Below are 11,178 nucleotides of genomic sequence, written 5' to 3'. Positions count from 1 at the left end.
TCAAACTGTTTTCCAAAGCAGCTGCCCTGCTTTACAGTCACATCTGAGTATTTTTATTATAACCAAGCTAGTGGCTGTGAAATGGTATCTCATTGTGGTGTTGATTTACATTTCTCTAGAGCTAATCTTGTAAAACATCTCTAGTGTACTTTTTAGTCATTTGTAGATCTTTTTTAGATAAATATAGATTCACATCTTTGTCCCATTTTTTTAAAAATGGGCTATTTATCTTTTTATTATTTATTTATAAGAGTTCTTTATATATTCCAGCCACAGGTCTCATCAGCTACATAATTCACAAAACTTTTCTTCCATTATATGGGTTGTCTTTTCATTTTATTTCATTTTATTTTAATTTTATTTTAGTCCCCTTTGCTATTTCACCCATTCCCCCACCATGTGTCCTCTGGCAACCACCAGTTTGTTCTCTATATTTGAGAGTCTGTTTTTTTGTTTGTTTCTTTTCTTTTTTTTTCTTTGTTTTGCTCCTTAAATTCCACACATAAGTTGTTTGGTTGTTGGGTTTTTTTTATATTAAATTGAGTAAGTTCTTTATATACTTTGGATATTAATCCTTTATCAGATATATTATTTGCAAATATCTTCTTCCAGTCAGTAGGTTGCCTTTTTGTGTTGTTGACGGTTCCCTTTGCTGTGTAAAAGCTTTTAATTTTGGTGTAGTCCCAATAGTTTAATTTTGTTTTTGTTTCTCTTCCCTTTTATAGTTTTAAGTCTCAAATTTAAATCTACATTCCATTTTGAGTTAATTGCTCTGTATGTTGTAAGGATTTCAACTTTATTTTTTCACATGTGGAATTCCAATTTTCCCAACATGGTTTTTGAAAACACTTTTCTTTCCCCATTAAATTGTCTCAGCACACTTGTCAAAATCAATTTACCATAAATGTGAAGGTTTATTTCTGGCTCTTGATTCTCTTACATTGATCTATATGTCTACCCTATGTCACTACCATGTTGTTTTTATTACATAACTTCATACCAAATTTTTAAAATCGAGAAGTGTGAAACGTCCAACTTTGTTCTTTTTTAAGATGTTGGCTCTTCTGCCTCGCACGATTTTCCATAAGACTTCCATCTTGTCAATTTCTATGAAGAAATTTGGGATTTTGGTAGTGTTTATATTGAGTCTGGAGATCAATTTGAGTAGCATTTCCACCTTAAAAATTAAGCATTCTGGGCAGTGGTGTTGGGAGCCTCGCGGGCGCGGTGCCGTTACTCGCAGTTGGGCAGCGACGGGCACACAGTGCTGAGCGCACATTGCGCCTTAGCAGCCACGGCTGCTGCCCTCACACCCCCTGCGCTGGTGCAGCCACACTCGCTCCCTCTGCTCTTCCCTTCGCTCACACCAGGACTGCTCAGCTGACCGAAGAGCAGATGGCTGAGTTCAAGAAAGCTTTCTCCCTATTTGACGAAGATGGCGATGGCACCATCACAACAAAGGAATTTGGAACTGTCATGAGGTCACTGGGACAGAACCCAGCAGAAGCCGAATTGCAGGCCATGATCAATGAGGTGGATGTTGACGGAAATGGCACCGTAGACTTCCCAGAATTTTTGACTATGATGGCTAGAAAAATGAAAGATACAGACAGCGAAGAAGAAATTCGTGAGGCATTCCGAGTCTTTGACAAGGATGGCAAAGGTTATATCAGTGTGGCGGAGCTACGCCACATCATGACCAACTTAGGAGAAAAACTAACAGATGAAGAAGTAGATGAAGTCATCACAGAAGCAGATATTGATGGAGATGGACAAGTCAACTATGAAGAATTTGTACAGATGATGACTGCAAAATGTTCTACTTTAAACTACATTCCCCCCTTCTAGAAGAATCAAATTGAATCTTTTACTTACCTCTTGCAAAAAAAAAAAAAAAAAAAGTTCATTTACTCATTCTGTTTCTATATAGCAAAACTGAATGTCAAAAGTACCTTCTGTCCACACACACAAAATCTGCATGTATTGGTTGGTGGTCCTTTCCCCTAAAGATCAAGCTACACATCAGTTTTACGATATAAATACTTGTATTACCTTAAGGATAAGGAAGCACCTAAGGGACTCCTTGCAGTTCCATTTGCTCATGATTAATACACTGTTTGGGCTGGCCAGTTTTTCATGCATGCAGCTTGACAATTGAGCACAGTCAGGCATTTGTATTAAAAATGAAAAATGAAAAAAACAAATTTAAAACTTCTTCAGATGGGTTCTAGTTCAATTTGTTAGTATAAATTGTCATAGCTGGTTTACTGAAAACAAAACATTTAAAATTGGTTTGCCTCAGGATGCTGTGCAGAAAAGTGGGTGAAGGATAAACTGTCTAAAAGTAGCCCCACTTAGCAGGACAGCCCTGTCATACTTCTGGGCACTCCCACCCATGGGGACCATGACACTCACCCCAGTGGCATGCCGTGTGTGTTGGTTTAGCGTTGTCCCGTGTTGTCCTGGAGCAAAATGGGTGTCAGGCTGTCACCATTCACACAATTTTTTTTAAAGATTTTTATTTATTTATTTGAGAGAGAGAGAGAATGAGAGAGAGAGAGAACATGAGGGGGGGAGGGTCAGAGGGAGAAGCAGACTCCCTGCTGAGCAGGGAGCCTGATGCAGGACTTGATCCAGGGACTCCAGGATCATGACCTGAGCCGAAGGCAGTCGCTTAACCAACTGAGCCACCCAGGTGCCCCCATTTTTTTTTTAAAGAAACCTTTACCAAGGGAGTATCTTGGGACTCTCTGTTTTTGAGTAGGTTGTGGCTGTGGACTTCAGCACAAGCATCAACATTGCTGATCAAGAAATTACACTTTACGTCCATTCCAAGTAGTAAATGCTAGCTTTTTTTTTTAATAAAAGAAGACCATTAACTTAAAAAAATATTAAGCATTCTGATCCATGAATATATAATTTTTGAAAAATTCACAAAATAAGTATTTTGCAAATATTTAGATTTTCTTTTTTTTTAAGAGAGAGAGCAAGAGCCCTTGAGCAGGGAGGGAAGGGACAAAGGGAGAGAGAGAAAGAGAATTTCAAGCAGGCTCCACGCTCAGCACGGGCCTGACTTAGGGCTTGGTCCCATGACCCCGCGATCATGACCTGAGCCAAAATCAAGAGTCAAACACTTAACTGACTGAGCCACTGAAGCGTCCCACAAATATTTAGATCTTTAATTTCTTCCAACAATGATTTGTAGATTTATTTGTTTCATTCCTATATTCACGATTTAGCATCTGTAGTGATACCCTCTTTTATTGATGTTATTCTTAATGTTAATCTTCTCTCTCTTTGTCATTCTAAGTGGTAGATTATACATTTTCTTGATATTTTCTAAGAATTATCTTGTGTTTCTGTTGATTCTGTCTTATCTTTACATCATTGTTTTTGTTCTTATACTTATTTTTTTTCATTCATTTTACTTGCTTTTTACTTAATTTGCTATTATTTTTCCCATTTCTCAAGGTAGAAGCTCTGATTGTCTGAGACCTTTATTATTTTTAATACAAACATTTACTGCTATCAATTTCCCTCTCAGCACTGCTTTAGCTGCATTCCACAAATTTTGATGTACAGTAATTCAATTAAAATGGTTTTATTTTTCTTTGTAACATACTCTTATAACCATTAGTTATATAGAAGTGTGCTGTTCAATTTCAACCTGCTTGGGGATTTTCAAGACATCTTTCTGATATAGATTTATGTTAATCCTGATATTATCAGAGAACATATTTGTATGCTTTCCATTCTTTTAGATATTTTATGATTTGGTTGATAGCCTACAACATGGTCTTAGTGAATATTTCATGAATACTTGGGAGACTCTCTGGTCTGCAGTTGTTGAGTGTTCTATAAATGTCACTTTCTAGTTCAGAGATTGGCAACCTATTAAAGTGAAAAGTAGTACATATTTTAGACTTTGCAGACTGAGAAGCAAAATTGAAGAGATTATGTAGATAATTATGTAACCATTTATAATGCAACCATTTTAAAGTGTAAAATCCATGTTTAGCTCCTGGGCCATACCAAAAAATGTGGCAGTCCAGATCTGATTGGTAAACCATAATTTGCCAAACCCTGTTTTTAGTTAGTTGATGGAATTGTTAGATATTTTTTAAGATATTTTTTATATCTTTGTTAATGTTCTGTCTTACTGCTTTATCAATTATAGAGAAAGGGGTATTGAAATCTAGTGTAATTGTGGACTTTCATATTTCTCCTTTTTAAAATCAACTTTTAGTATTTCTTATCTTTTGGAGCTCTCTATGTACAGATGCTATGTTATGGATTTGGAGTTTACTGAACTTCTTGAATCTGTGAATGTATGCCTTTCACCAAATTTAGGATACTTATAACTACTGTTTCTTCAAATATGTTTTGTGCAGCAGTTAGTTTTTTCTCTTTTAAGAACACTAATGATAAAAATATGAAATATTTAAATATTATTCCACAGGTCACTAAGGCTCTGTTTATTTTGTATTCCATCTTTTTTTTTTCTGTTTTGTTCAGACCCGGTCAATTTCTATTGTTCTATCTCAATTTTACTATCGCTTTCCTCTGTCATCTCCATTCTACTTTGAGCCTATCCAGATATTCAGATATTGGTTTATTTTCTGTTCTAATATTTCTATTTGCTTTTGTTTTATAGTTTCTATTTCTCCCCATTTATTTCAAGAGTGTTCATGTTTACCTCATAAAGCTTGATAATAACTTCTTTAGATTGTTGTGTGGTAATTCCTACATCTGTGTAATCTCAGCGTTTTTCTCTGTTGATTTTCTTTTCTCTTGATAATTTATCAGATTTTCCTGGTTCTTGGTCAAACTGTCCTGGGTCCTGATGTTTTGGGTAACTTTGGATAGTGTCTGGACATTTGGAAACTGTTATAAACCAGGTCTTCCTAAAATCCAGTTGATAATGCTGATTTTTGTTTCTTTTAGCAAGCAGTCAATTCATGTATAGAATGCAAGTCAGACTGTCTTCTGCAGGTGATCTAATGTAAATTTAATATTCATAGTGTTTACTGTGTTCTTTAAGTCTGCCTGTTACCTGAGCAGTAGCAGTGATTTATATTGTAGCAGTGGTTTATATAGTAGTTCCCTTTTCAAACCCTTGTCTATGCTTCTTAGGTACATTCTGCACGAGGACACTTGGGGCTGAGCTCAGGACTTGCATTGTTTCACATGCAAATAGGGGGTCTCCAACTTATTCCTCTGTGGGATTTCTCTAACACTCTGCAGCTTGTATGGACTATTTTTTGTTTTTGTTTTTTTTTTGTTTTTTTTTTTTGTTTGGTGTCACTAGACAGAAAGACAAGATTCTTTCAATTGTTTGGCCTCCCAAGTTTTTGTACAGGTCCGTGCATCTGGGCCTGTACTTGGGGCAAAGTAAAGAGAGAAGAGATAAAAATTTATGTATATATTGGGAATTCTTTTACATTGTTTTTTAATGATACCCCTCTACACTCTTTGTGAATCCAGAGTTATGGGTGTTTTTCTTAATCTCTAGGTATTTGTGCCACTTCTGCAATGTGGTATTGTAGCTCTGCATTAGGGCTGGCTTTGGAGCAGGAGAATTATAAAAGGGGGGAAACGAAGAATTATCCCTACTCTCTTGAGCTTGCAGGTGGCTTTTTTCCTGGCCTTCTGGTCAGAAGGAGGGATTACAAGAGATTTTGATGATGGTACCCATCATACAGTTTAATTTGTCTCACAGTGGGGAGATTAAGAAGAAACAAAAACATGAAATACAACATGACCGTATTAGCTTTTATTCAAGTTTTAATGTCCTTCCCAATTTTTCTGTTCTTATTTACTTGTCAGATTCCTCAAGCAGTTGCTTTTTATATTTTGTTAATTTTAAGTAATCAACTGCAGTATGCTTACTATAATTGGAAGTCTTACTCCTCCCTTTTCAATTCTGAGACAACACACACAGACACACACACAGACACACACACACACACACACACTCTTTCTCTCTCTTTCTCTCTCTCTCTCTCTCAAAATAGAAGTCCTACAAAAAAGGCTATTACTTTGTACTTCTCCATAGTAAATGTTCTAGTTTACTTAGTCACTAAAGGTAGAGTTTTGTTTTGTTTTGTTTTTTGTTAGCATTAGATGGGGTTTGGGCTTTAGGGAACAGAGCTCACACTTATGAGTAGTTATCGTCTCAAAGAGTGATAAATTGAAATTGCTATTTCTAAAGAAAGTATGTTATTTTTTCCAGAATCTTGATTTACTTAAAACTCTTTAGAGAAGTTCGGAGACAAATTATCATAATTGATTAGTTATGCTGTGATACCTGAATAATTAAACAATATCTTAATGCTAATATTTGATTCAATTTGTAATTAGTTTTTATCCTAAAAAGATAAACTGGGCAAATGTCTCTCAAGTGGTCATGCAATATTGCCAAAGACATTACAAGGAAATATCTTTTCATGAATTTTAAAATTATCTGATCCCCTGTAAATTAAACATACACACACACACACACACACACACACACACACACACACACACACGTCGCAACTGAAATTCATTATTGCAAAATGATCTTGAAAATACAGTAAACCTATTTAAGCATATTTTTAGAGTAATTTTTATCAACACCTCTCTAGGTGTCTTACAAAGTGCTTTGTAACTTTTAAAAATTAAACTTAGTGAGATTCCAAACACCCAAGACATTAAAAATCAACCCCTGTGCCATGGAGTAATTGGGGCTAAGATAAAAGTTATAGTCCACAAAAGGCTAAATATTGATCTGTTCAGTTTGCATCCATTATTGCTGATCTTTCAGGATTTAAATATCGATTGTGCACTGCAGTTACGATAAGCTAGAGCAAAGGCTCATCCATATTGCAATGTTGGGCAAAAGAAAAAGAGTTTTAACCTCAATAAGCCTGTGGCCTAGTTAGAAAATGCCATCCTCCTTCTAAATCTTTAGCCTGGCTATGAAAAATTAATAATTTATTAAAACATATTTTATTACAGGGCTTTCCTTTCTGTCTTCCTGGCATAATGCCAGTACACACTATGAAGTAACAGTTGGAAAATGACCTCCACTTCTTCAAATAAGTTGTTTCTTTAGTTTGGTTTTATGTTAATCACTTATTTTTTTAAAAATACAAGAAATGTTTCTCTGCATGGCTAAACTTTCATGCTCATTGTGGCTCTTTGCCAGAATCTACGATGACATCAGAGTGATGTTACTATGACTGTGCCAGCCATCCTAGAATTATAATGCATTGCTCTGATGATATATTAAACATTGACTCGGAAATTGAATATATAATTGGCAATGACAGAAGGAAGAATGATTTAATATCTTCCATGCCACCTTCCTCATCCAGCCCCCCTCCTTGAATTGCTTAGGGTCATGTCTTCTCAATGCATTTCCATTATTTCAAATAGGATATCCTGATGTATGGCACACATTTATAAGCTCCTACCAAAACCCCTTTGTTGGAAATATTTTGTACATGTTACAGCACTCGAAGGACTGTCCCATTCCTTCTTTTTCCCATAAAGTAGAATTAAGGACTCGATTTTCCCCTCCTTCCCAATAAATAGTACATGGCTAGTTAAACATTAAATACCTGATTGTTCATAGATCAAGAAAGCATAAAACATGCCTTGAAACATTTTACATTGAAGCTCATTTGTTTTCAGTCTGTCCAGAAACCATATTTATAAACTCTCAGCCAACCTTTTAGATACGAAATATCCTTCACATTTTTACCAACCTACCAGAATCAACTTCTGCCACATTGTCTCATTGACATTTATTTCTTATAATAATCAGCAAAAAAAAGTATTATTGTGAAGAAAATCAGAAGGCAATAAGTTTATGTTGCCCTTGAGTCACTATTTTATATTTGTCTTTCTGTGTTTCCTGGGGTTATCTTTCATTTATTTTCTCTTTCAACTATCATCTGAGCTGTCAGGTATTTTCCTAAAAACCCTATGATGTGATTTTCAGAAATGTTGTGTTAAATGTATCATCCTAAGAAGAATGCACAGACACTGATTTCCCTTTTATCTTTATTTTCGGGTTTCTAACATCTGACATTATTTGGCCTTGTGTGTTGCAAGAAAGGTATAGCTCACAGTTGGATGACAACTTCCTATACTCTGCCTTTTTCAAGTTTCAAATAATTCCGTATTTTTAAAACAATTGCTGTTAAAAAGTTTTCAGCTTCATCTCTCTTCACACTTTTTGTTAAAAATAGTGGATAATGAAAAAATAAAAAGTAATGGATAGTGGATACAGCAACATTATTTTTATTAAAAATAATGGCATATAGTAAAATTATTCTCAATCCTCACAGATTTCAAAAACAAAATACTACTCAATTTCTGCATAAAGTATTCACAGTGAAGGAGGATTTTTGACAATTGGGTTGTCCCACAATTGGCAGAATACACTGCAGGATCACACCCACTCAGCCGTTATAAGTATCTATCTTTACTTATGTTGCATATTTTTGAATAAATGAAAGTTTCTCCCCCAATTTTATATTTGTGATGTTGCCATTTTGGTTTTTTGGGGAGGAGTGCTTTCTGGGGATTGTTTTCCTTTTCATACTCATCCCTCAAAGCAATTAGAAATGATAAATTTGCTTTGCATGAAATCTGTAGCTTGCAGATTTTAGTTTAAAGACAATTGTCAAGACAGCTCTCCCAGCATGTTGTCTTTGACTGAGACTGCATACTGAAAGAGGTTAGGGATAGCAAGAAGTGGCAAGAAAACATCTAGAATACATAATATTTGGATGTAAAATTGCATTTTAATGATGGAATTGGGTTGATTGAGAGAAATTTTTCATGTTTTGTGTTTGCATGTTCTGCAATTCTCTGGGAACTTTTCGATCTAAAATTTTTTTCCTTGTCATCTAGAGCCAGAATGGCCCCTGGACTATAATAGCACAGGAAAATGATGGTGGTTACATTCTTACTATATAGCCACTGAAGACAAAATTTATGGGGACTCAGGATTACACTTTTTGTTTTTATAGTAAAGTAATCTATCTATCTATCTATCTATCTATCTATCTATCTATCTATCTATCTATACAGCATACAATAAAGTCATCCTCAGTCCTCAGGGTCAGGATGTCTGCAGTCCCCCAGGACTGTTTTTTGTTTTTCTTTTTGTTTTAATCCAAAATTATCTTCAAATTCTCACTATTTGGTAGAATTCATTCACTTTAATTAATTTTTCTCAAAGTGGGTTTGGGAGTACCATATTATTTTCATAGGACTTTTATAAAAATCATGGATTCCTGGGGCTTGGGACAGATCTGCTAAATCAAATTATATAGAGTAATTAAGATTACTATTTTGAAAAATTGGAATTCTGGTATATTGCTGGTTAGAATGTAAAATAGTGCAACCAATTTCAAAAGTGTTTTTCACTTTTCAAGAGGTTGAACATGGAATTAACTTATAAACCAGTATTTCCACTCTTAGGTACCAGGAGAAATGAAAAAAATATGTCCCAACAAAGAGTTGTACAGAAATGTTCCTAGCAGTATTATTCACTGTAGCCAAAATGTGTAATGAACCCAAATGTCCATTGACTGATGAATGGATACGTTTAATGTGGTGCATCCATAGGTTAGAATATTATTCAGTAATATGAATGGATGAAGTACTCATACATTTTACAACATGAATAAACCACAAAACAGTATGCTAAGACAGTCAAAAAAGACAATATATTCTATCACACAATTTATATGAAGTGTGCAAATCTATATAAATAGAAAATAACAAGTCTATGAGATAGAAAGCAGTGGTAAATTAGGACTGGAGTTGGCATGAGTTTTTTGGGAGGTGATGGAGTGTTCTAAAATGGGATCATAGTGATGTTTTACTGACTCTAAATATGTTAAAAACATTAACTTATACACTTTAAATGGGTGAAATTTATGATATGCAACTTATATCTGTTTATAAAACTGCTTTAAATTAAAAAGCAAAAAAACAAAAAACAAAAACCTATCATATCCCAGTATCGTATCCCAAGCAGCATAGCTGTCCTGAGATCCATATAAAGAACAAGTTTTTAAACTCCAGCACAAACAGGTATTATGATTTCAGTATAAAAAAATTGATATTATTCTTTAGAAATGTGTTCTCTAAACCATTATGTATAAACATGAAAAGGTTAAGGGTTATATGGTTTCCCAAACAAAAGCATGCATGGCATTTTTGCCTTTCTGCTGAATTTGGACAAATTTGCTAACTTGGGTTGCACTAAAATTCTGTTTCAGGAACATAGAACCCTAAACATGGTAACTTGGATTTATTTTTAAGTAGAAAGAAATAGTGTGATGTTTTTGAAAAACTGACAAAGTATGAAAGAATGAATTAGTTGGCTCTGAATTTATTATTAGTACTGTGCTCCTGTGCAAGATACTAATGTTCCCTCTATTTTAGTTTTACAACCAATATAATAGGACAATTGTATCTATCTCATGAGAGTATTATGAGAATGAAATTATATAATCAGAACTATTAGCAGAGTACTTGTCATATATAAAATCAATTAATGAAATTTATGATTAGCACTATTACAACTACTTTTTAAAAGTTTTGCTTCCATTTGTACACTTGCCCCAGGCCCTTCATTATCAGGGCCAAGACTCCCCCCCGCCCCAGGATCCTTTACTCCCAGCATCCTTTACTCCCTTTACTCCACACCCCCAGCATCCCTTATTCCATCCTTCAGCTTCTTCAGCTCTAACTGACTCTATACATATGACATGCCCGGAGAGGCACCCCCCCAAACCCCAGTTCTCCTGATCATATTTTAATGTGTTTGTAAGGCTTCTTCCAAATTTCTGTTTAAATCAGAAATAAAAACCCAAATATCTCTCTAGAGCTTTCAAGGTCTCAGTCTGGTCTGAATTTTTTTATGATACAGCTTTATCATCTACTGCTCCTCAAAAATCTAATTGTGTCCTGTATACTTCTCTGTATCTCCTTCATGTATGACTTTTCTTTCTCCTCATCTGCCTATCTGAAATGGAGCCCCCATCCTTCATCAACCGTTGACCTACAGGCCATTCTTGACCAAACCGTCAGGAAGATTTCCCTGTTTATAGTAGCCTCTCTGATCTCAATCATCTGGATCCTCACTACTCAGAGTTGGCTCCGCCCAGCAGT

At 35.1% G+C, this 11,178-nt stretch overlaps 1 protein-coding gene across 1 annotated transcript; it reads left to right on the top strand.

Moving 5' to 3' along the window:
• Positions 1 to 1,206: 1,206 nt before the first annotated feature.
• On the top strand, positions 1,207 to 1,848 carry LOC113920384 (neo-calmodulin-like). Its single transcript, XM_035726845.1, has one exon. It carries the CDS (start codon positions 1,396 to 1,398, stop codon positions 1,846 to 1,848), a length of 453 nt encoding a protein of 150 aa, XP_035582738.1. The 5' UTR covers positions 1,207 to 1,395.
• Positions 1,849 to 11,178: the final 9,330 nt, after the last annotated feature.

The sequence above is a fragment of the Zalophus californianus genome, chromosome 3 (assembly GCF_009762305.2).
Source record: "Zalophus californianus isolate mZalCal1 chromosome 3, mZalCal1.pri.v2, whole genome shotgun sequence".
Classification (NCBI taxonomy): Eukaryota; Metazoa; Chordata; class Mammalia; order Carnivora; family Otariidae; genus Zalophus; species Zalophus californianus.
Note: the sequence above shows the minus strand (reverse complement) of the source record. Positions and strands in the feature narration are given on the sequence as shown.